This window comes from Candoia aspera, chromosome 1 (genome assembly GCF_035149785.1).
Source record: "Candoia aspera isolate rCanAsp1 chromosome 1, rCanAsp1.hap2, whole genome shotgun sequence".
Classification (NCBI taxonomy): Eukaryota; Metazoa; Chordata; class Lepidosauria; order Squamata; family Boidae; genus Candoia; species Candoia aspera.
The window spans coordinates 7,395,499-7,421,251 of NC_086153.1; the positions used below are offsets into that span (position 1 = coordinate 7,395,499).

Here is a 25,753-nt window from a genome sequence, read left to right on the forward strand (position 1 = left end):
AAAGGGGTGGTCAAGACACAGAGCTATAAGCCAGATAAGATTGCACAGCACTCCAGCATGGATCAGTGAGTTCAGACCTTTGTAAGAAGGCTCATTCTCACTATAGATCTGCAGCCCAGGCTTCCTTTTCCAATGGTTGTTAGGATTACTGCGAAAATGTATATAACGTTCTCTGTTTCCCACACCACCATCATTCTTAAATACTACCAGTTTAGCTGTACATCTGTTGCAACGTTACCTTTAGTACATATTTCTTCCCTTCGTAGATGAGCTCCACATCCACCGTGTTCAACAAAGTATGAGCAGGCAAGACCTGGCCCCTGGAAGACAAAGAATGAATAACAACGCTCAGTTTCCTAGAAATCGTTTTGCAAGAAAAGTGGTATGCTTCTAAAAGGGTAAGGCTAAAAGGGTGCACGCCTCTACATGACCTTACAAATAGTCCTCGACTTACGACCACTATTGGGACTAGAACATCAGTCACTAAGTGATGCAATCATTAAGTGAGGCATCATGTGACTGCATCTGATTTTATGACCTTTTTGCCATGGCCATTAAGCAAATCACACAGTCGTTAAGCAAATTATGTAGTCATTTAAGCGAATCTGGCTTCCCCCATTGACTTTGCTTGTCAGAAGCTGGCTGGGAAGGTCATAAATGGCAATCAGGTGACCCCAGGATGCTGCAACCATCATAAATACATGCCAGTTGCCAAGCGCCTGAATTTTGATCACATGACTGCAGGGACACTGTGACAGTCCTAAGTGCAAGGACATGCCATAAGTCACTTTTTCCAGTGCCGTCGTAACTTTGAACAGTTGTTAAATGAATGGTCGTAAGTCGAGGACTACCTGTAATTTAAAGCACAGCAAAGAGGACCTGAGGTCTTCTCCTCCAGGTCCTCCTCACCAAAGGGGAACGGGAAGGGGATGAAGGAGGAGGAGGAAGAGCGGGGGAGGAGGGGGAAGGGGGAGAAGGAGGAAAAGGAGAAGGAGAAGGGGGAAAAGGGGGAGGGGGGAGGAGGAGGAGGGATGGAGAAGGAGAGGAAAGAGAAGGGGAAGGGATAGGGGAAGGAAATGGAGATGGAGGAGGAGAAGGGGGAGAAAGGGAAGGGCAAGGAGGAGGGGGGATGGAGAAGGAGGGGGAGGGGAGGGGGAGAAAGCAACTTAGGGTTTGTTTGGAAATGCTCAGATAAAAGATAAGGAATTAGTGGCGTGGGATAGGGATCATCTGAGTGGGGCTGAGACAGGTGGCAAGGAGCATCTTCAGCAGCAGAGTCATGTGCAGGGGAGCCAGCTGGAAGTCTGAATGCTGCAGTACAAGCCCTCTCCCTTTTTATGTGTTACGTCATTGACCACCCGCCCCAAAGAGATGAAGCTTGCAAAACAACTCTGTGATGCTGCTTTGGTCATCTTGCTACTCAGCATACTTTGTGTGTCTGTGTATGTGTGCACACCTTCAAGTCAGTGTCGACTTCTGGTGACTGCCTGGACATGCAGTTTTCTTGGCAACATTTTTGGAAGTGGTTTGCCCTTGCCTCCTTCCTGGGGCTGAGAGAGAGTGACTAGTTCAAGGCCACCCAGCTGGCTTCGTACCTAAGGCAGAACTAGAACTCACGGTCTCCCAGTTTCTAGCCTGGAGCCTTAACCACCAAACCGCTCTCACCCAGCCACTACTAGCTAGGAAATCAGCACTGGTGACTTTGTGAGTTGGACAAGCTTGTATCTTCCCAGCAGCAATTCTGCAAGATCACCCAGAACATGTCCAAGGAAAGAACTCTTTAGAGTGTTGTTGTTTATTCGTTCAGTCGCTTCCGACTCTTCGTGACTTCATGGACCAGCCCACGCCAGAGCTTCCTGTCGGTTGTCAACACCCCCAGCTCCTCCAGGGACGGGTCCGTCACCTCTAGAATGTCATCCATCCACCTTGCCCTTGGTCGGCCCCTCTTCCTTTTGCCCTCCACTCTCCCTAGCATCAGCATCTTCTCCAGGGTGTCCTGTCTTCTCATTATGTGGCCAAAGTACTTCAGTTTTGCCTTTAATATCATTCCCGCAAGTGAGCAGTCTGGCTTTATTTCCTGGAGGATGGACTGGTTGGATCTTCTTGCAGTCCAAGGCACTCTCAGGATTTTCCTCCAACACCACAGTTCCAAAGCATCTATCTTCCTTCGCTCAGCCTTCCCTATGGTCCAGCTCTCACAGCCATATGTTACTACTGGGAACACCATGGCTTTAACTATGTGGACCTTTGTTGTCAGTGTGATGTCTCTGCTCTGAACTATTTTATCAAGATTTGTCATTGCTCTTCTCCCAAGGATTAAGCATCTTCTGATTTCCTGACTGCAGTCAGCATCTGCAGTAATCTTTGCACCTAGAAATACAAAGTCTTTCACTGCTTCTACATTTTCTCCCTCTATTTGCCAGTTATCAATCAAGCTGGTTGCCATAATCTTGGTTTTTTTGAGGTTTAGCTGCAAGCCAGCTTTTGCACTTTCTTCTTTCACCTTCATCATAAGGCTCCTCAGTTCCTCTTCGCTTTCAGCCATCAAAGTGGTATCATCTGCATATCTGAGATTGTTAATGTTTCTTCCAGCAATTTTAACTGCAGTCTTGGATTCCTCAAGCCCAGCATGTCGCATGATGTGTTCTGCGTACAAGTTGAATAGGTAGGGTGAGAGTATACAGCCCTGCCATACTCCTTTCCCAATCTTAAACCAGTCTGTTGTTCCGTGGTCTGTTCTTGCTGTTGCTACTTGGTCGTTATACAGATTCTTCAGGAGGCAGACAAGATGACTTGGTATCCCCATACCACTAAGAACTTGCCACAATTTGTTATGGTCCACACAGTCAAAGGCTTTAGAATAGTCAATAAAACAGAAATAGATGTTTTTCTGAAACTCCCTGGCTTTTTCCATTATCCAGCGGATATTGGCAATTTGGTCTCTAGTTCCTCTGCCTTTTCTAAACCCAGCTTGTACATCTGGCAATTCTCGCTCCATGAATTGCTGAAGTCTACCTTGCAGGATCTTGAGCTTTAGCTTACTGGCATGTGAAATGAGTGCCACTGTTCGATAGTTCGAACATTCTTTAGTGTTTCCCTTTTTTGGTATGGGGATATAAGTTGATTTTTTCCAGTCTGATGGCCATTCTTGTGTTTTCCAAATTTGCTGGCATATAGCATGCATTACCTTGACAGCATCATCTTGCAAGATTTTGAACAGTTCAGCTGGGATGCCGTTGTCTCTTGCTGCCTTGTTATTAGCAATGCTTCTTAAGGCCCATTCAACCTCACTCTTCAGGATGTCTGGCTCTAGCTCACTGACCACACCGTCAAAGCTATCCCATTGTTATCCTTCCTATACAGGTCTTCTGTATATTCTTGCCACCTTTTCTTGACCTCTTCTTCTTCTGTTAGGTCCTTGCCATCTTTGTTTTTGATCATGCCCATTTTTGCCTGGAATTTACCTCCGATGTTTCTGGAAGAGGTCTCTTGTCCTTCCTATTCTATTGTCTTCTTCCACTTCCGCGCATTGCTTGTTTAAAAATAATTCCTTATCTCTTCGGGCTAACCTCTGGAATTTTGCATTTAATTGGGCATATCTCCCCCTATCACTGTTGCCTTTTGCTTTCCTTCTTTCTTGGGCTACTTCTAGTGTCTCAGCAGACAGCCATTTTGCCTTCTTGGTTTTCTCTTTCTTTGGGATGTATTTTGTTGCCGCCTCCTAAACAATGCTGCCAACTTCTGTCCATAGTTCTTCCGGGACCCTATCTACTAAGTCCAGTCCCCTAAATCTATTCTTCACCTCCACTGCATATTCCTTAGGCATATTAGTGAGCTCATATCTAGTTGATCTGTGGGTCTTCCCTAATCTCTTTAGTCTGATCCTAAATTGTGCAAGAAGAAGTTCGTGATCTGAACTACAGTCAGCTCCAGGTCTTGTTTTTACCGACTGTATAGATGTCCGCCACCTTTGGCTGCAAAGGATGTAGTCAATCTGATTTCGGTGTTGTCCATCTGGGGAAGTCCACGTATAAAGCCGTCTCTTAGGTTGTTGGAAGAGAGTGTTTGTTATGCAGAGTGAGTTGTCTTGGCAAAATTCTATCAGCCTATGTCCTGCTTCATTTTGTTCTCCCAGGCCATGCTTACCTGTAATCCCAGGTGTCATTTGACTGCCCACCTTAGCATTCCAGTCTCCCGTGATGAAAATAACGTCTCTTTTAGGCGTGTTGTCCAGTAGGTGCTGCAGATCCTCATAGAACTGCTCTACTTCAGCTTCTTCAGCATCTGTGGTTGGGGCGTATATTTGGATCACGGTGATGTTAGATGGCTTGCCCTGAATCCGAATTGAGATCATTCTGTCGTTTTTTGGATTGTATCCGAGCACTGCTTTAGCCACTTTACTATTAATTATGAAGGCTACTCCATTTCTTCTGTGGTCCTCTTGTCCACAGTAGTAGATCTGATGGTCATTTGATGTGAAGTGGCCCATTCCAGTCCATTTCAGTTCACTGACGCCCAGAATGTCTATCTTTAATCTTGACATCTCACCAATAACCACATCCAATTTGCCCTGGCTCATAGGTCTTACATTCCAGGTTCCAATGGTGTGTTGATCCTTAGAACATCGGATTCGCCGTTCACCACCAGCACCGTCGGCCGCTAGCCGTCCTTTCGGCTTTGAGCTAGCTGCGTCATCACGTCTGGGGCTAGTTGAACTCATCCTCTGTTCCTCCCCAGTAGCATTTTGACCATCTTCCGACCTGGGGGTCTCATCTTCCGATGGTATACCGACATATCTCTGGTTGTACTGATCCATTGAGTTTTCACGGCAAGAATACTGGGGTGGGTTGCCATTACCTTCCCCAGGGATCGCCTTTAGTCTGACCTCTCTGTCATGACCTTCCCATCTTGGGTGGCCCTTCACGGTTTAGCTCGTGGCATCACTGAGGTGCTCAAGCTCCAGCACCACGACAAGGTAACGATCCTTTGCTGAAGACTCTTTAGAGACCAAGAGACAAACAGGACGTTTTAAGAAATGGCTGTTCTTGACTTTGGGCTTAAAATCTGGTTTTACCTTTCCAGGGAATGGAGGAAGTTGGAGATGCTATTCCGAAGGTTCACATCAGCCACATGGAGAGCTCCGCACACCACCCCCAGCATGGTGTCTGGCCGCTCTGCCTAGAAGAAAAAGACGGAAAAGGACCATTTTAAAAGTAACTTGTTTATATTATTAAATCAGGGATGAAGCACCCCACAGCTCAACTTTTAGCATCACCAACTGCCAACTTGGAGCAGTGTTTTTCACCGTTTGCTTTAGAAAACTCAGGACTAAGATCGCTGCTTTGAGCCTACAGGAGTCCTAATTTTGCTTTTTTTTTTAAATCAAACCAATTGCCCAAGAAAAAGATGGAAAATTTAGACCCACCCCACCGGGTGACATCTCCGCACTACTGCCAAGTTCCCTGAGGCTCTCAGAAGGCGCCTTTTCTTTCAGCTTTGGTTCTTGTTCTGTCCTCAGACACTATGGAGAATAAATCCACACCCTCTTCCCTGTGACAGCTCTTCAAGTATTGGAAGATTGCTATCACGCCTCCCTCTGCCTTCTCCTCTTTAGGCTAAACCTAGTTCCTTTAGTCGCTCTTCATAGGCTTTAGCCTCCAAGCCCCTCACCCACTTTGTTGCTCTTTTCTGCATTTTTTTTGGCTCTGCCAATATCCTTTTCTTAGTCTCCTATAATCATGACAGTTCTTCCTCCTTCTTCCTCCTCAAGTGCCTCCTGCATTCCTCCATTCACAATCTGCCCTGCCTTACCTGGAGGCCTATTCCATCATCTGGAGAACTTCTACTTGCCCAATGGCAAAACAGAACTGTCCAACTGGACACTGCCCATCTGGAGGATCCACCAGCATGAGGCCTATTTAGCACACTGTGCAGGCAGACAATTCACATTATAATGCAGCAGTCTTTCTTTCCAGATATATTCCATCACTTTCTGTGCAAGAAGAAATCTAAATTTGAGTAATCAATCAATCAATTAGAAGACGATACCTGCACTTTCTCTGCAATGAGCCGGTCCAGCCAACCAGTGTCAATGCAGTTCTGCTGAAAGCTTTCTGTTTCAAGCAGCTTAATCAGGTACTCCACCGTGGTTCTGAAGTCCCCTCGAATGGACAGCTCCTTCAGAGCAACAACCATGTTTCTGAAGATTTCAAAAAAAGGGAGTCAAGTCTGAGAATTAACTGGAGAGCATCACCAGAATATCTTTCACTCCTCCTTAAGATGATGGCACATGCCCACATTGAGAACCACTGGCTTAGGCAACTGAGGCAGCTCATAAGCTGAACCAACAACCAGGCAAATAAATCAATGAACTCCTAATATTCTTCTGAAGCTCCAAAATATCTGGACCACATCAGGCTGACCAAACCTTCACATCAGATCCTCAACAACCTCAAGTAGACTTGGGCCTCCCACACTGTCACAGTGGCATCCCTCAATGGGCAAAACATGTTTTTCACATGAACAACCTTTGCAACCATGGAAATAGATCATTTCTGACAATCATCAAGAGTCCAGCAGAAAAGCATATTTTCTCTGAGGGTTGCTCAGAAGAGACCAAGCCTGGGGGATTATAAATCTTCAAGGACTGAAGCCATTTACAATCACAGTGGGTAAAGGTCAGACTGACAACAGCCAGCCAAACTGAAACATTCAGGTTTTACTTAAATTTTATTATCTAATCAGCAATATATTAATTTCCTCTTTCATTGTATGTTCTTTAAGAGGTTTTTTTGTTTTACTGTTCTTTTCTTGGGATTTCCAAACTTCTCTTTTACCATTTAAGATGATAACCTAATTGGTTGTTTAAAAGTTTCTTTACAATAAAAGGGTTTTTTAAAGATATTTTTCATCTTTTCTCCTAAGCTGTTAATTCTTTTTTATAACAGATCTACAAACTTGTTCACAAGAGGGATATGAAGAGACATGATCTGTATTTGGCTATGGTGATAAGGATTTTCAAGGGAAGACTATATTTTTCTTGATTTCGCTTTTGAAAATTTTCGTAAAAAATCCAAAGGAGACATTCAGATCAGCAGAAAACTGAATTGTTTTGAACCACTAGAGGGAGCTTCTGTATAAGGAATAACTGACTTGAGACTACATTTTCTTAGAGAAGAATGCCTGTTCTTGAATTATATTGACATACTTATGTGAGAAAAATTAATTAAGACATTTAAATGAAATCTAAACAAAGACTGCAACTTTACTAGATTTTAGATTTACTTATTTCCCATATTATTAACATATGAAATAAAATAATAAAGATTATTTTGTAAGGATTCTACTGTGTAACATTACTAGTGTAAGATTAACAGAATCTGATATATTTGCAATCATAAGGGGAAACTCTGTTATACAGAATGATTACTTGATATACTAGATTTTTTCAAGAGTTTCACACTCAGATTAAGTTGCTGTTACAAGGTTTGTAATACTTCAAAAAGCTTTTTCCAGACCTTATGTCTTACTATATTATGCAGATTTTTATATAACATTTTAGGAATTTGTAATATTTTATTTTATTTCCTACTTTTAAAAGTATAATATTCATTTTTGACCTTGTTTAATGAAAAAAATATTCTAAGCATAAGATCACTTATTATTTGCCACGTTTTTGTTGTTGTTGTTTATTCATTCAGTCGCTTCCGACTCTTCGTGACTTCATGGACCAGCCCACGCCAGAGCTTCCTGTCGGTCATCAACACCCCCAGCTCCCCCAGGGACGAGTCTGTCACCTCTAGAATATCATCCATCCACCTTGCCCTTGGTCGGCCCCTCTTCCTTTTGCCTTCCACTCTCCCTAGCATCAGCATCTTCTCCAGGGTGTCCTGTCTTCTCATTATGTGGCCAAAGTACTTCCGTTTTGCCTTTAGTATCATTCCCGCAAGTGAGCAGTCTGGCTTGATTTCCTGGAGGATGGACTGGTTGGATCTTCTTGCAGTCCAAGGCACTCTCAGGATTTTCCTCCAACACCACAGTTCAAAAGCATCGATCTTCCTTCTCTCAGCCTTCCTTATGGTCCAGCTCTCGCAGCCATATGTTACTACAGGGAACACCATTGCTTTAACTATGCGGACCTTTGTTGTCAGTGTGATGTCTCTGCTCTTCACTATTTTATCGAGATTTGTCATTGCTCTTCTCCCAAGGATTAAGCGTCTTCTGATTTCCTGACTGCAGTCAGCATCTGCAGTAATCTTTGTGCCTAGAAATACAAAGTCTTTCACTGCCTCTACGTTTTCTCCCTCTATTTGCCAGTTATAAATCAAGCTGGTTGCCATAATCTTGGTTTTTTTGAGGTTTAGCTGCAAGCCAGCTTTTGCACTTTCTTGCCACATGTAAGCAAGAGGAAACAGAGAAAGAAGCAGCATGACCAGAAGAACAGCCCAATTTCAGATATTATAGGAAGATAATAATTGCTTCAAGCTGTGTTCCAAGAGCTAATGCCACAAAGTTTTATGAAAAATTCTTTCAATCACTTCTTGAAATTAAAGTTCTTTTGGATATGGGAGATGTGAAAAAAGTTCCCTCTCCAAATTTGGACAAATCCAATTTATCTAAAAGGAAATGTGGAAAAAATCAGTTTATCAAAGCAATTTAGATGGTACTGTATACTACTCCTGTTATTGATAGCCAAAATAGAGAATTCATTTTCTAAAAATTGTTGGAAATGCAATGATCAGGTCAGACTATTTTTATAAAATAATAATAATAGTAATATAATGCATTTATATGCTGCCTGGTTCCCAGCGACTCTGAGCAGTAACCTGGTGGCAGTAGTATAAAGCCCCAAAATTGTGGAAAATGATTCATAACAGAATGAAACAAATTCTAAAGTTGAATTCTCTTTCCAACCAGCCATTTTTCCATTACACATTGGTAAACCTCATATTCCCACAAAATCTACTAAATTAGTTTTCTATATGGTAACAGCTGCCAGGGCATTTTATGCTTTTTATTGGAAATCATGAATGATTCCCTCTGTAGAAGAATGGTAAATTATAAGTTGTAAGAGTATGCTTCAATGTCTAAAACAATGTCTCAACCTTTTGGCCCTGAAGGAACCCTTGAAATATTTTTCAGGCCTCGGGGAACCTCTGCACATTCAGGCTCAAATATAGGCCAGAAGTTACAACATTATTATATTGGTTTCATGGGTAGGCCTGTATGGATGCATTTGCAGTGTTCTTAAACTAAAAATAAAGAATGAAACTTATCTTCTTAATGTGAAGTTGCCTGGATTTGAAATAATTGTTTAAATAAATCATGATCTCCCAGGGAACACCTAGTGGCCTCACTCCCAGGGTGCCACTAGGCTGAGAAACCCTGGTCTAAAGTAATTTTATATCTGAAAAAAACAAACCCAATACAGAATTCAACTGGAAACAATTTTTGGATTATAATTGTCCTGACTCCCACAATAATTCCCCATACAGGCTAGTATCACATCCAATTTTGATTTTTTTTTTTTGGTAACATATTCCTTTCCTAATTAGATGTAATTTCTTCCTACTTACGAGATGGCTTCTTCACGATTTTCTCCCCACGAGAAACAGTGGCCAAACTGAGAGTCAGCGAACTCGTGAAGTCCTCCTGCAGCAGCGACACTGAAATAACCCCAGACGTTCTTATTACTGCGAAAATTCAGTTCTTGGACGGTTCCAGAACTGGGTTTAAATCCCTAGAACATAAAACAGAACATAATTTTTAAACACGCAGACACACACAACCCCAACAACAGGATTGGAATTATTCATTTTAAAAGTCATCATTTCTAAGAGGACTAAGGAAACACATTGCAAGATTCAACATTCTTGTTAATCCTGTTTAGCAGATGCATAATAATGTGTGTAAATATTCTTCTGGGTCAAAACAAGTAGAAACTGTACTTTTTTTTTTTCTGAATCCATTCCATTCCCCCTTCCAGTGAGCACTGATCATGCTTGGTCCTCACTGTGGCATTTTTAAAACAATAATAGTAACAAGAATGCCTTTTGGTGATCCCATAAAGTTAAGAAGGGTCAGACCTGAATAGTCCTTCAGTGGGAAACCCTCAGAAATCCCATGGCTTTAGATTAAACAGGAGAGTGAAAAAAGAAGACAGTGGAAAAGACAGAATTCTGTTCTCTTGCCAAGAAAACTAGAGGAGCAAATCCATAAAGTCTCCAGAAACTGAGCAAACTCTGAAAGTCATTTAAACCTAGCCTTATATCTCTAGGGAGGATGGTCCATAGTCAAGCCACCACCCTCAGGAAGACTCCTCCTAATTATGGCCCAACCTTCCATTTGTTCCTCAAACAGCATCTCCACCACTGATGGAGTGGTGTTAGAGGAGGCAATATTTTAAGAACCTGGATCCTAAGCTGGTAGCGTTTATAGCAGGATTCCTCAGCCAGGCTTCCGTGGCACCCCTGGGTTCCATGAGAAGTCATTAGGGATTCCCTGGGAGATCACGATTTATTTAAAAACTTATTTCCAATTTGGGCAATTTCACATGAAAGAGGTAAGTTCCATTCTTTAGTTTCAGTTTAAGAACACTGTTCGTGCATACATACAGGCCTACGTGAGAAAGGAATATAATAATCTTGTAACTTCCGGCCTATCTTTGACCCTGAATGTGCAGGGATTCCCCAACAGGCCTGAAAAATATTTCAAGGGTTCCTCCAGGGTCAAAAAGTTGAGAAAGGCTGGTTTATAGACTGAAAAGGTAGACTAAACACCTTGTTTAGCATCCATCAACAAATCTAATTCCCATCAAGACCAGATAAGGCAGAAAACTGGATCTAGTGGACCGAGACCTAGGTTTCGGTAAGGGAGGTCCACCATAAATCAGGGCTTTTATATTTCACAGAACCACAACCGGTTGCAGGCACATAGCTCCACATATTATTTAGAGAGGCTCTGTTCGGCTTTAGGAGATGGAACTTTGCAAGCAAGGTGTAACAGTATGTGGGAAAGACCTTGGGAGATGGGGTGAAGAGAGACTGCCAAGGGAATGGTCAGATAAGAGAGAACATAGCCCACAGCTGGATAACGGGAAGGGAAAGAGGCTCAGGAGGGACCCTCCCTAGTTTCTCAGGCTGTAAAGGAGACAGGGGGAGATTTGTACTTTCAGACTTGCAACTTTCTGTCAATGAACAGAATTCTACCATAAACTAGAATTAGCTTATCTGGTCATCTTTCCTGCCTGGTCCACCTGGTAAGGCTGATATAAGGAGGGCAATTGTACTAATGCAAAAAGGCTCACCTCATCAGGGTTCTCACTGGTGATACGGGCTGCAATCACATGACCCCGCGGGCAAGGCACATGGGCTGAGTTGTCAAAGTCAATAGGGGTGTCCCCCCAGGGGGAAGCCCCATACATGACCCGGATATCTTTGATCCTGTGGAGGGGAATTCCCATGGCAATCTGAAAAAGAGGAAAATACAGTTCTTTACATATTCAGATATACAGTAAAAAGGATTTCCACTGTCTCCACTAAGCATAAGCATCCCAGCATCTGTGTTGTGTTTTGTGTTCTCTCTCTCTTCTCTAGAGCAGCTTAAAATGATCTGCAAGTATTAACCAAGATTATGATTTTGGAGTCATTTTAATTTCTATTTTCTCAGCAGTACAATGTCACAAAAAGCTGATTAGCACAAAGGTATACAGGTAATCCTCGACTTACGACCACAATTGGGACCGGAATGTCCAACATAAGTTGTTGCGGTCATAAGTCGAGTCACCATGTGACTGGACCCGATTTTATGACCATTTTTACGGCAGTCGTTAAGCAAATCACGGATTATTAAGTGAATCCAGCTTCCCCAATGGGCGTTTTGCTGGAAATAGACAAAAAACGTTGCAAAATGCGATCATGTGACCGCAAGATGCTGCAAGCAGTCATAAACGGTTGCCAAGTGCGTGAAATGTGATTATGTGACTTCAGGGGGGTAGTGTGACATTTTGCAACACGGAAGTGCTTTCCAGGTCATAAAGCACCCATTTCGAGGCTGTCATAACTCCGGACCATTGTTAAACAAATGGTCATAAGTCAAGGACTACTTGTACATCCTTTCATGCCCCATCATACGGCTCACGATCAGGTACTTGAGGGACTGTCTCTCCCAATGATATCTGCCTGTCCCTCATGCACCTTTCAGTCCCTTCCTTAAAGCAGTGCCATCTGATGGGACCCAGGAGGCATGTCTTTTCTGTGGCAGCAACTGCCCATTGGAATGATCTCCCCACAAAGATAAGGTTGGCCCGGACCCTGATGCCCTTCAGAAAGACACTAAAACCTTGAATTTTTCCTCAGGGTTTGGGGCTGGGATGACTAGAGTTCCTGTCTGGGGGAGAGGGCTATGAACGTGAGTTTCTGTCTTCCTATTAAGATCTGTAGATTTTAATTGACATTCTCTCGTTTTGTCTTTTTGAGCCTACTGTATATCTCACAGAGTTGCAATGTTTGAGCTGGAGACGGCTATATAAACTCTTTAAGTCAATCAGTCCATCACCAATAGTGATAATTTCCCGATTTCCTGATTGTGGAGACCTTGCACTGATAAATTGAAAGCTTCCAGAATTTTGAGAGAAAGTTTTTGGCCTTATGTTGGCTGGGCCTCAGAAAGTTTTTGACACTGGACTGAAACAATACAGCTGCAAAAGCAGATTTCCACTCTTGTTTTCAGTCAAAAATAAGGCTTAGTGCTCAGGGAGAGGGAGAGATGGTGGATTATACAAAGGCTTTTGATCTTCTCACCCACAACAAATTGTGGACAGCCATTGAAACTGTGGGCATAGCAGGCCCCCTCATCTGCCTACTGGAAAAAGTGTTTGATGGCCAAGAAACAAGAGTCAGAACAGAATATGGAGAAATTAAAATGGTTCAAAATTGAGAAATGTGCTAAGGTTGCAAATGGTCTCCTTAGTTATTTAACTTACACTGCAGAATACATCGTGGGAAATGCTATAGAATTAGAATTGGGTACAGGAACACCAGTAACTTCAGTTATGCTGATGATGCTACCTTGATGGCTGGCAACAAAGAAGGCTTAAGGAAACTCTTATTGATGGCAAAAGAAGAGAAAGTCAGTCAATCCTCTGCTCAATATTTTAAAAAATCTAAAATTTTGTAAACGGGCAATTAAATGTATGTCTGTCTATCTGTGTGGTTGTACGCTGCCATGAGTCTTTACTGATTTGACAACTAGAATAAATCATAACAATAACAATAATCTCTACTTGTTCATAATACCCTGGTCATAACTAACTACTGTGGGTATAGAAATGGAAGCATATGAATAATTGAATGAATAAAATAAATATCAAAGAGGAAAAACTCTACTTTTTTAACCAGGATAGACATCAACAGGTTTAGTGTCCTTTTTTTAATACAGTTTTTATTAAGGACGTTTACACGAGCAAAAAGCAAATGTAAAGAAACAAATATGAAGAAAAGAAATAAAAAAGAAAAGAAAAAGGAAGTGCAAAAAGAAAAACAGAATATGAGAAAAAGAAAAGTCATTAATGAAACAAGAAAAAAATAAATGACTTCTGACCTTCTTTTCAGCAGTTATAAACAAACTCATTATCCCTCCTCCCTCTTGGTATTACCAAGATCCCTTCAGCCCTTTACTAAATCCTTTTTCAAGCCTCAAAACCATAAACCATCACTTCACCTTTTTTCCCCCATTTTCAGCAAAAAGTCCATAAAAGGTTTCCAGTCTTTCATAAAAACACAACAGGTTTATTTTCCAAAAAAAGGCTGCAGAAGCTCATAGTGTCACCTCTCCGCAAAGTGAAGTCCGCCTCCATTACGCACACATTTAAACACCGAGTACCAAAGGGCTCTACTCATTTGAAAACACACCCTCCCATTTCAAAAGAACCAGGGAGCGGTTTTTTAACCTGCCTAATGCAATGCTGCGCTTTTCAAAGCCAGGATTCTTCCCTTGCCTTATCGGCACTCTGATCTTGTTCCAAGTTCATGACTTACCCCTTGCAACATTTGGACCAGCTCCCAAGAACTCTTCCCACTACCTCAAGATCTTGGCAGAACTGGTTATTCCAGCTGGAGCCTGAAGACTGGCCCGTGCCTAGCAACTAGTTTCATCCTTCCAGCAAGTCTCCTGGACTTACCTGGAGCTGAGCAGAAGGCAGGTTCACATCAGCCACCATTTCTGTACAAGGATGCTCGACCTGCAGCCGAGGGTTTAGCTCCAGAAAGTAAAAGCTCCCGTCCTGGCTGTAAAGGTACTCCACTGTCCCAGCACTGACGTAGCCCACCATCTTGGCCAGTTTCACTGCACACTGAAAAAAAGAAAAAGGGAGGCATCAGAACGGGCCGATATATTTTGAACCAAAACGTTCACACTGCTTCACGGGATCGCTTGCTTAAGTGGGTCTGGCTTTCCTTCTCACCAATTTCTGAGGTCAAGAGAACAGGCACAAGGAACTGAGTCTTTCGTGTGATGGTGCTGAGACGACAGAACTCACTGTAACAGAGAATTACCTTTCTGCTTTCCTACTTACTTCAAGACTGTTCATGAACGCCATCTTGTTCCTATCAACTTTTAAAGCATGGGGGCCATCTCAGTAGGTAGCAGCACCATGGCAACCTTATGAGCTCAGAAGCTAAGCAGAGTCAGGACTGGTTAGCAGATGGATGGGAGACTTCCCAGAAATTCCTAGGCCAGGGTTTCTCAACCAGGGTTTCCTGGCACCCTAGGGTTCCACGAGAGGTCACTAGGGGTTCCCTGGGAGATCATGATTTATTTAAAAAATTATTACAAATTCTGGCAACTTCACATTAAAGAGGTAAGTTCATTCTTTATTTTAGCTTAACACTGTTAATGCTTATATACAGGCTACCCATGAAACAAATATAATAATTTAGTAACTTCTGGCCTATATTGGAGCCTGAATGGGCAGGGGTTCCCTGAGGCCTGAAAAATATTCCAAGGGTTCCTCCAGAGTCAAAAGGTTGAGAAAGGCTGGGCTAGAAAAACTAGACTTGGAAGTTGAAAAACACCCCAAAAGGTGACAGTGGGAAACTATTTCCATATTGTTGCCAAGAAAACTACATAGCTGTCTCCATGATATCTGCAGGAGTCAGGATCAACTCAAAGGAGATTTTACTTCTAAAAAGTGGGCAAATGTTTAGATATACAGGTAGTTCTCACTTACTGACCACAACTGGGACTGGCAATTCCATCGCTAAGTGTCCGGGTCATAAAGGGAAACATCACAAGATGTTACCCGACTTACAACATCAGTTCTGGCTGCAGTCATGAAGCAAATCACCCATGGTTGTTAAGTGCGACATCATGTGACCACAACTGCCAGCTTCTCCGTCGACTCTGCTTGTTGGAAACTGGCTCAAGGTCCCAAATGGTAATCATGTGACTGTGGGGATGCCGCGATGGCCACAAGTTTGAGGACTGGTCTTAACTCTCCTTTTTCAGCACCATCGTAACTTCAAACAGTCGCTGAACAAGCAGCCAGTAAGCGAGGACTACCTGTATGTCTCCCTGGGTACATTTGTTGTAACTAGAATAGCATTTATTTTAATGGCCTGGCAGATTTTATCTGGGGATGATTCATCTTAATTGAATCTATAGTTATTTTTTTTGACTGAGCTTAGATCAGCTTCGTTTCCTCTGGGTATATTGGACCATGATTTCCACTACCACTACACAAGCCAGCATCTGCAGGCCACGTATGATGGAACTAACACATCTAAGGGAGCCAGGTTATAAGATGCATCTGATCGAGACTTTGTAAACTGCCTGGAATTCTACCAAGAGGCAAGCTGGATGGTTATAAAATATAATTCTTACCAATCAAAAACAGAGGAAATATAACTGAACAAAATGTTGTCTGCAGATTGTTCCAGATGGAATACGAGGCTATTGTTTATTCATACACAAACTTCCCCAAGTTGTCAAACACCATCTTTACGAAGTTAGAGAACCAATCAGATTGATTTGGGACTGAAGGTGAGTTGTGACCTAACCTAATGTTCTTCACATATGTTTAATCAGGTGACTGAATTAACCCATTATTGGTGCAATACAGTAGTCATTGACTTACTAGGGACCAGGAAATTTGTCATTAAGCGGTACAGGTGTTAAGTGAGGCATCATATGACCGCAGATGATTTTATGACATTTTTTGTGGTGGTTGTTAAGCAAATCATGCAGTTCCCCATTGATTTTGCTTGTCAGAAGCCAGCTGGGAAGGTCACAAATGGCGATCACATGAACCCAGGACACTGCAACCATCATAAATACATGCCGGTTGCAAAGCACCTGAATTTTGATCATGTGACCACAGGGACACTGCGATGGTCACATGTGTGAGGACCAGTTGTAAGTCACTTTTTTCAGTGCCATCCTAACTTTGAACAGTTGCTAAACAAATGGTCATAAGTCGAGGACTACCTATTCTGAACCAAACAGGTTGAACCTATACAACAGACTATCCTATTCCCCACACACAACCTAAGACAAATAGAAAACCACTTAGCATGTTGTATGAATACCTCTGCCAGATCTTTCCGGGACCTGGTTAAGCGTGCTATGTGAGCACAGCCACAGTACTGTGGGTTTCTCAAACTCCTCTTCTTTTCCTTCAGTCATACGTCAAAGAAGCTCAAAGGAGCATATAAAAGATCCCAAAGGCAACGTGGTGGACATTGGCACACACCCACACCCAGCCCTCCCTCCAAGTTTCATTTATACAATAGCTACAACAGCCTGGCCTTCAGACAACTAATTCTCTTTCGCCAGGTGTGTGAGAGGTGGGTTACCGTTCTCCCCTCTCAAAGGCAGAATTCCCACCCACCTGTTCCATGTGTTCAAAGACAGCCAACGTTGCAATAGATGCCGGCGCTTCCTCAATTATCTTCTGATGCCGGCGCTGCACAGAACAATCTCGGCCAAAGAGGGAGATGGCGTTGCCGTACTGGTCTGCAAGGATCTGGACCTCAAGGTGGCGGGATTGCTTGGCAAGACGCATCACAAAGATAGGCGATCCGGGCACCTCAGCTTGTACCTAAGAGTCATGTACAAACAGGCAGTGACCAAGCGACTGGATTTCCAGCAGAGGAGTGGATTTGTGATGATTTAAAAGCCATTAGGAGAAAGTCATCTTTTTCAGCTCATTACCTCACACAGTGTAGTGGGAAGAGGGAATGGCCTTGAGGGACAGGAGGATGAGCCGCTATCAAGAAAATGGTCAGATAAAAGAAACCTGAGTCGGGGGCAGAACTGTAACCTGAGAAAGCATCTCAGGCAAGGCCCTTCCTAGCTCTCACGAAGATTAAAGGAGGGAGGGGGGAAGCGCATTCTGACTTGCAAGATAAATGTCAGCCCTTCAAGGTAGACCAGATTAGGAAACCAGTCACACAGGCCGATACTTTCATTATAAAGATATAGTAATAGAATCTTGCAAATTGGATTCCACTTCCCCCCTCCTTCCCTTTATTTTTGTGAGAACTAGGAAGAATTTTGTCTGAGACGCTTTCTCAGGTTACAGCTCTGCCCTGGACTCAGCTCTCCCTTTTATCCGACCACTGGCTTGGTGGTGGCTGCTCCTCCTATCCTTCAAGGCCATTCCCTCTTCCCACTAACGCAGCAAGCGTTATTCATGAATAAGATCAAAAGATTTATTAAGGCTTGGAAAGGACTTGAGGAGTTTCTTAAGATTCCTTCTACTGTTATCAAAGTGATACAAAAGTCCCTGTATGTGCGTTTCCCCAACACTTCTCTAGTGTCCCACGGGAAGCGCCCACAACGTGGCTCACAAGCAAGATGCTCTTCGATGCTGGTGGAACATATGGGAGATGTGGAAGAAACCTCCTGTGGATATTTTAGAGATTCTAGAGGAACCTGCGATGGGCAGACCCTGCAAGCCTAAAATGATGACAAGAAAGGAACTGGAAAGAACTGACGATGTGCTTCAGAGGAAGTCAAGATTGCCAAGGTTCTCCGCTTTCAGGCCAAAGAGAGATAAAGCTTCTAGCCTATATGATTGCCAAGGTGGAAAGCAGAAAGGAGCTTGAGGAAATTCAGAAATGAAAGGAAACCTAGGGCAGTCCGGCTTTAACGTGCATGGACTTCAACTCCCAGAATTCCCCAGCCAGTAGGCTTTAAGATGTGTGGACTTCAACTCCAAGAATTCCCCCGCCAGCATGCTTAAGGTGCATGGAGTTCAACTCCCAGAATTCCCCAGCCAGTAGGCTTTAAGATGTGTGGACTTCAACTCCCAGAATTCCCCAGCCAGCATGCTCGCTGGGGGATTCTGGGAATCAAGTCCATACATTTTAAAGTGGCCAAGGTTGAGAAACATTAGACTAGGTTTTTATATATAATATACTTTTTACATAAGGAGAAAGAGCAATTGTATTAGTGATTTGTATGTGTTAATGAAAGGATTTATAGAAATAATGTGGTTTTGGTTTGACAAAGAGTAAGGGTCTGATTATGGAAATTGTTGTATATTCTTGCTGAAAGTTGGAAGTCATCTTTCTATGTAGTCCTAAAATTCTTTTTTTGTGTTTCACACCTTTTTTAGTTTTTTTTCTTTTTCTTTTTGTAGTTTTTTTTGTTTTTCTGTAGTTTTTTATCTGTGCTGTAAACTTAATAAAATTGTGTGTGTGTGTGTGTGTACGTATGTATGTGTGTGTGTGTGTGTGTGTGTGTGTATATATGAGAGAAACATTGGACTAGGGAGTTGACAAATACCTAATAGGTCCATTTGGCTCAATATTGACTTCTTTGACCAAGCAACTTGCAAACTGGGGATTCTAAGAGTTGGAATTTCAAGACACTTCTCCAGACCACGGATACATGCCACAGAAGAAACCTACCTGTCTGAAGAGGTTGGGGAAATCATCGGCATTGTTTACTTTCCTGATTCCTTTTCCTCCCCCTCCTTCTGAGGCTTTGATCATGACAGGGTAACCAATAACTTCAGCAGCCTGAGCACAAGGAAAGCGACAAACGAATGACATTTATTGGGGATAGGGGGATAAAGAAAATTTACCTTAAGTTTCTGGTCAGGTAGAAAAAAAGACACCCTATCACACTCCCAAATTCAGCAAGGCTCTCAAAGTGGCTGTGGTGGTTAGAGCCATCTAGGTGCAGGGGTCTTCCATCTTTACTCTTGGATGAGGTTGCACTTCCCCATTTGAGGGTGGTGTGCAGTCTGGGGGTCCTCTTGGACTCATAGCTCCTATTCGAAGAGCAGTTGGCAGCTGTGGCCAAGAGGGTCTTCGCACAGCTGCCCCTTGCTGGATAAGGCAGTCCTCCAAGACACTCACTCAATGCCCTGTCACCTCATGGCTTGAATATTGCAATGCAATCTACGTGGGGCTGCCCTTGAAGACCACTTGGAAGCTTCAGCTGGTCCAGAACGCAGTGGCACAGGGTATGCCCGTGTGACACTTCTACTTCACGAGCAGTACCGGTTGCCAGTGTGCTTCCGGATGCAATTCGAGAGGTTGGTTATCTATAGATTACTAAAACTCTAGTGTCTGTTTGATACTTTGTAATCTTCAACTGGGTCAAACGATGTATCATAGGCCAACAATTTTTGAACCACAGGACCTCAAGTGGGCTTTTTTTAAAGATTTTTTTTAATCCCGCCTGCCTGCCTGCCTTCTATAAATTTATTCACCATCCATCTCCCCCTCATGGGGTGACTCTGGGCGGCTTACAATAAAACAGGATTAAAATTCAAAACCATTCCAAATACGATAATACAATAACATAGAAATATAATAGAATCTAAATGGCTAAACGATCTTTATCAGTCCGTGAGCGTAATAGGCCCCTCAAAATCACTTTAGGGTGCTAGTCATCCACAGGTATAACTATTCCCCCTCCCATTCCAAGCCTGCTCAGAGAACCAGGTCTTTGATCTTTTTCGAAAGTCCAGAAGTGAGGGGGCCTGTCTCAACCTCTGGGGGAAGGATGTTCCAAAGGGTTGGAGCTACAGCAGAGAAGGCACACCTCCGAGACCCCGCTAGATGAAATTCTTTTATAGATCGGGTCTGTAACATGCCCTCCCTGCATGACTGGATGGGGCAGGTTGATGTAATAGGGATGAGATGGTCCCTCAGATATTCTGGCCCATGCTATGTAAGGCTTTATTATTTTTATAAATAACTCAAGGCGGTGAACGTACCTAATACTCCTTCCTCCTCCTATTTTCCCCACAACCACCACCCTGTGAGGTGGGTTGGGCTGAGAGAGAGGGACTGGCCCAAGGTCACCCAGCCGGCTTTCATGCCTAAAGCAGGACTAGAACTCTCAGTCTCCTGGTTTCTAGCCTGGTGCCTTAACCACTAGACCAAACTTACAGAATGTGTCCAAAATCCAGGACCCATGACTCCTGTGGAGTTGAAATTTGGCAAATTTTATGAAACATTTTATGACATAAAAATTATCATAAAACATTTTATGACATAATGCAAAATGTCATAGAACATTTGCTGTGGTCAACTCCTGATGTTTGACTCTGCAGTTCAACATGGGCTACTTTCAAGGCAGTTACATCTCTGAATGTCTCCCTGGATTTTTAAGAACTTTTCCAGCACATCAGAAGCCCTGCCATTGTTGAAGGCACTGAGGAATCTGTAAGGAAATATCTCTGAAATGATGACCCAACGGGTCACTGGTTGTCTAGTTACCTATAAAGCCCTACAAGGCATAGGGCACAGTTATTTGAGGGACCACCTATCCCATGGGGTTTCTGCCCAGCCAGCGCAAGCCAACAGAGCAGGCCCACTCCGGGTCTTTTCCATTACACCGTGTCATCTAGGAGGACCCAGGAAGTGCCCTTTCTTTGTAGTAGTTTCTGTCCTTTGGAGTAAGGATTCCCCTGAGATCTGTGTGGCTCCTACCTGATGGCATCTGGAAGGCTATAAAGACCTGGCTGTTCTCCTGGGCCTTGGGCTAGGGTGAATGGAGCCCCTTGTCAGTTATGTTTTGTGTATGTTTTTCTGTGTTGCTTGGCCAAACTTCCCGTCTTGTTCATAATTTATTCTAGATCGCATTCTTTTAAATCTTGTTTTGCTATATTGTGAGCTACCCAGAGACAGTTGGCACCAAAATTTGTCATGAACAAGACGGGAAGTTTGGCCAAGCAACACAGAAGAACCACCACCTATTACAAGGTTAATAGTAAGGCTGAGTATCACAAACAGGCTAAGAATTGTCTACCGCTTTTTAGGGTTTTAAAATTTAGATACAGGACACACTTCTGGACACTAATCTCACCAGCTCTTTCCCCAGAAGTAAAGATCCAGCCAATCCAACCCTTTGCTTCTTTAATTTTAGGAGTGTTTTCACAATTGGGGACCCCTGTTACAAGAAAGCTGCCTCATCTCCATTATGATTATGAAGAGCCAGTATGGTGAAGTGCTTCAAGTGCTGGATTAGAAAGCAGAAGGCAGCGAGTTCTAGTTCTCCCATAGGCACAGAGAAGCCAGCTGGGGGAGTCTGGGCCAGTCCCCCCCCCCCCTCAGTCCAACCCACTTCCCAGGGTTGTTTCGTGGGGAAAATAGGAGGAAGGAGCATTATGCATGCTGCCTTGACTTGTACAAAAATAAAAGCACAATATAATCTAACCAATCAATGATGCAACCATATTCAGCTCTGAGCTTTGTAACTTGAGATGCAGAAGAGGAATTTTATAGGATGCTGTATTCATGGCTCAAAGTTCAGCTCCATGCACAAGGATAGTTGGGCGGCTATGCTTACCCGCAGCCCATGATCCACATCTGTCACACAGCCCTTCTCATACAGCTCCCGGGGAACATTCAAGATCCGCTTTTGAAAGTCATTTTCTTGCCAATCCACTTGGAGACCTGAAAACCAGAAGATCTGTGATGATCCACACTCACATGCACTAGAAATTTAGTTTATTTTCCACTGGACTCAAAGGAACATCTCCTAAGTCAAGAGAAAACATAACTTCCTAATCTCATCACTGAAACATGGTTTAAAGAAGCTTCTTTATGAAATAAGGAAACTTGTCCATGATTAACTTCTTAAGTTCACTGATATTATGCGAATTGTTTAGAAATAACTATTAGCCTGACTATTTTTAATATTCCATGCACATCCTTAAAAAACACAGCTGTCTTAGTAACATACACACATACAAACACAAACAAGGAAGTAATTTATCAATTCCAGATCTTCTTTTATGAAGTCCTTTAAAATACTCCAATGGTACAAATAATAATTTCCCCCCTTAGTTTTCAAAATGGAATATTATATCCACTAGTCTTCCCTTCTCAGCCAAACACAGCTAATTCCTTCAAACTTTCTTTGTTGTCCCTGATGATCATCTAAACCTAATTCAAGTTATCTACTTCACTTTGAAAAGCAAAACTCAGAATGCCTATCAAGCACTCAGCATAAAATCTAGACAGTGAATTCAGCCTTAAGTACTTCGGAAAAGAGGAAGTGCTCCAATTCACAAACTTGTTTCAAATAACATTTACAAACATACTGATTGCTGTTAAAAATGCAACTGAATTAAACAAAACAACGGAAAGCTGGATATTATTAAAAGAAAGTGTTACCCAATGTACATTTAAACATATTAGATATCTATCACAGCAGAAGGCATCAGCTAGCAGGCCTAGGCTGATCCTGGGGGGAAAAAGCTGGTTAATACTTGGATGGGAGGTAAGGTAAAGGTAAAGGTTTCCCTTGACATGAAGTCCAGTCGTGTCCAACTCTAGGGGGTGGTGCTTATCTCCGTTTCAAAGCCGAAGAGCCGGCATTTGTCCATAGACACTTCCTCAGCGGTCATGTGGCCGGCATGACTGAACGGAACGCCGTTACCTGCCTGCCGAAGCGGTACCTATTAATCAACTCACATTTGCATGTTTTTGAACTGCTAGGTTGGCAGGAGCTGGGACTAGCAACGGGAGCTCACCCTGTCACGTGGATTCAAACCGCCGACCTTCCGATCGGCAAGCTCAGCAGCTCAGCAGTTTAACCCGCAGCGCCACCGTGTCCCCAGCTGGATGGGAGACCACTAGGAAATAGAAGTATACTTTCTCTGCCGTGGCACCCACCCTCTGGAACAAGCTCCCCCTGGGGTAAGACAGGCCCCCACTCTCCCAGCCTTTCAAAAGGGAGTAAAAACTTGGTTATGCCACCTGGCTTGGATGGGAGCCTGTGAGGGTGCCAGGACAAGAGCTTATTGCCCATTTTGAATTTGATATTTGATATTGTATTTATATTGTATTTATATGTTTTTATATTATTTTTATTCTTTGTAAGCCGCCCAGAGTCGTCGTGTATAAATAAATAAAATAAATGTACATAGGTATATATAAAATATATATATAAAGTATACCAAAACCAGATATATAGAAGTAAAAGAAAGAAAATCCCAGAAACAGAGAATGGCAAACCACTTTTGTGTTGCCAAGCAAACAGCCATGGACACGACCATGTAGTTACCAGGAATCAAGCTTGACTTGGGAGAGACTTGATTTATCTTACAATCAGATTCCTCCATAAAAAATAAAGATGTCCATTACTTTCTGAACAGCTGTAGTAAAAGGAATAATTTTTTTCTGAATCCTTTAGTAATGCTCAACCTTAAAAAAGATATTCCCTTGCAGAGGTACACTAAAATTCTCTTTGTAAAGGCTAAATGCTGGTTTGGGGAACGGTGACCTGTTTCAACTACTTCTTGCTCCTAACTTAATTGGCAATATTTGTAAGTTATGATCCTTAAGCTAACACTCCATTTCAGGTGTAGAGAGATCCTCTCCTTACCCAGCCAATCCAATTCACCTAACATACGGACAAAGCCAGAAGAGATGGCCACGCTTCCTATCCTCTGTCTCCCAGAGAGAACCTTTTGCCCCAATGTACTCCAAATTATTTCTAAATGCCACTGTATGCCAAGTAGGGGGAAGCATTGCAATACACTTCTCATCCTCTTCTACTCTTTCCTAATTAGTTGCAAAATCAGGTTCATAAACCACTACCTGGCATGAGTTAATATCTGGATAGAAATTTCATCACCAGCATTTCAATTTTGCCATGTCATTTGTGTGGCTGTGAGCCAAAACTGGATGTCACACTGAAGAAGCTTTCTTTAAAAAGAGCTGGGAAGGTGTCTTACATCTACAGTTAGAGAGTTTTCTCTCTAGGCCAGTGTTTCTCAAGCTCAGCAACTGTAAGATGTGTGGACCTCAACTCCCAGAATTCCCCAGCCAGCAAGCTCCAGCAAGCCACTGCTTTGAATGGAAGATATCGCTAAGCAACAGCATCCAGCCAAACTTAGCTTATCTTGAAAAGTTAAGCAGGATCAAATCTGCTTACTGTGCCCTACCATTTCTCAGGGTTTAGTTAAAACAACATTGCCAAACGGAGGAGGTCTGCCCATAGCTAAACAACCTTGAACACATCTTACCACTGCCACTCCACGGAAGGGTAGGGATGCCCGCAGTTTGTGCCACTATAGAAGAGGCAATTTTATCTCCTAGTGCCCACATTGCTTGGCTTGGGGGACCTAGAAAGAAGAAAAAAATAAAGGTCCAGCAGCAAGATCAACTCAAAATTAAGCAAGGGATTCTTAAATTTAATAAATGAAATAAATAAAAATGACGCATTCTTGATTTTTCACAGAAGGCTCTTGTTCATGACTGATGCCAAAGTGAACATCCACAGGATGTGGTACAACCAGGAAGATCTCAGATGCTCATTTGCAGTGACTGAACAGATCTGTGTGTCGGAAGAAGTTTTGTCACATACTGTATATGGCAAACCCAGGTTTAGTTGGTCAGAAGTCACAAAATTTCTTTAAGTTTACACTGGAAATAAAGAATACAGTTTGAAATCTCGCTGCCACAGTCCCGAAATGATAAACCAAGAGCGACATTACCTCCTCTGTTACTGGTTTGTCTTCTATTGTAAGCACATCAAGAGTGGGTGTCTCTCATTTATTCAAAGGATAAGAAACAATTAAATCTTTATTCAAGAACAACATCAGGAAGGTAATATGTGTGGCTTCACCAGCTGTTTGCCCAACTGGAACCACTGAAATACTTTTTTCAATGACTTGCACTGATTTACTGAATGGCATGCTGTACCATGCCAGCATCCACAGTGTTACAAATCAGCAACTTCTACATACTTTTGCTGAAGAGTTAGGCAGGGGAAGAAATCTTATAGTTTTTGGATCTGATGCTAACTTCTACTAGTTTCAGATGAGCCTGAACAGATGAGCTGCCACACCTAGCATAACCTGGGCTAGGTCTAACTTTTCAGTTTAATCTCCTTCGTTCTTCTTTTTTGTTCCATCTTTCCTTCCTTTGGACTTTGAAGAAACAGGATAAGAAAAGTATTAATAAATGTAGTAAATGTTAATTAATCCATTAACTAATGGATCACTGAACAGCTCAACCCTGAGTTCCCACTCAAGGCACAAATGACCATAATCGAATTATCTGACTTTGGACACATGATGCAAAGGCCCAGCTCTCTGCAGAAGGCTCTGATGCTGGGAAAGGTGGAAGGAAAGGGAAGAAGAGGGTGACCAGCAGCAAGATGGAAGGATTCAGTTACAGCAGTGATGAGTGCACCATTGGGAGACATGAAGGTCCAGGTTAGGGACAGATCCCCCTGGAGAAAAACTATCTATCTGGTCGCTAAGAGTCAACACTGACTTGAT

At 42.8% G+C, this 25,753-nt stretch overlaps 1 protein-coding gene across 5 annotated transcripts in view; it reads right to left on the reverse strand.

The window, feature by feature from the left end:
• The window catches only part of ACACA (acetyl-CoA carboxylase alpha), a 252,885-nt gene that overhangs the window by 176,352 nt on the left and 50,780 nt on the right, over nucleotides 1-25,753 (reverse strand). For all 5 annotated transcript variants that reach the window (XM_063296753.1, XM_063296749.1, XM_063296752.1 and 2 more), the window contains 10 exons: nucleotides 24,494-24,592; nucleotides 21,808-21,914; nucleotides 18,912-19,022; nucleotides 16,886-17,095; nucleotides 14,180-14,350; nucleotides 11,306-11,467; nucleotides 9,576-9,739; nucleotides 6,049-6,199; nucleotides 5,075-5,178; nucleotides 239-320 (listed from right to left, as the gene is read on the reverse strand). In XM_063296753.1, coding sequence (XP_063152823.1) covers nucleotides 239-320; nucleotides 5,075-5,178; nucleotides 6,049-6,199; nucleotides 9,576-9,739; nucleotides 11,306-11,467; nucleotides 14,180-14,350; nucleotides 16,886-17,095; nucleotides 18,912-19,022; nucleotides 21,808-21,914; nucleotides 24,494-24,592 — 1,361 coding nt within the window. The remainder of the gene's footprint in view (nucleotides 1-238; nucleotides 321-5,074; nucleotides 5,179-6,048; nucleotides 6,200-9,575; nucleotides 9,740-11,305; nucleotides 11,468-14,179; nucleotides 14,351-16,885; nucleotides 17,096-18,911; nucleotides 19,023-21,807; nucleotides 21,915-24,493; nucleotides 24,593-25,753) is intronic.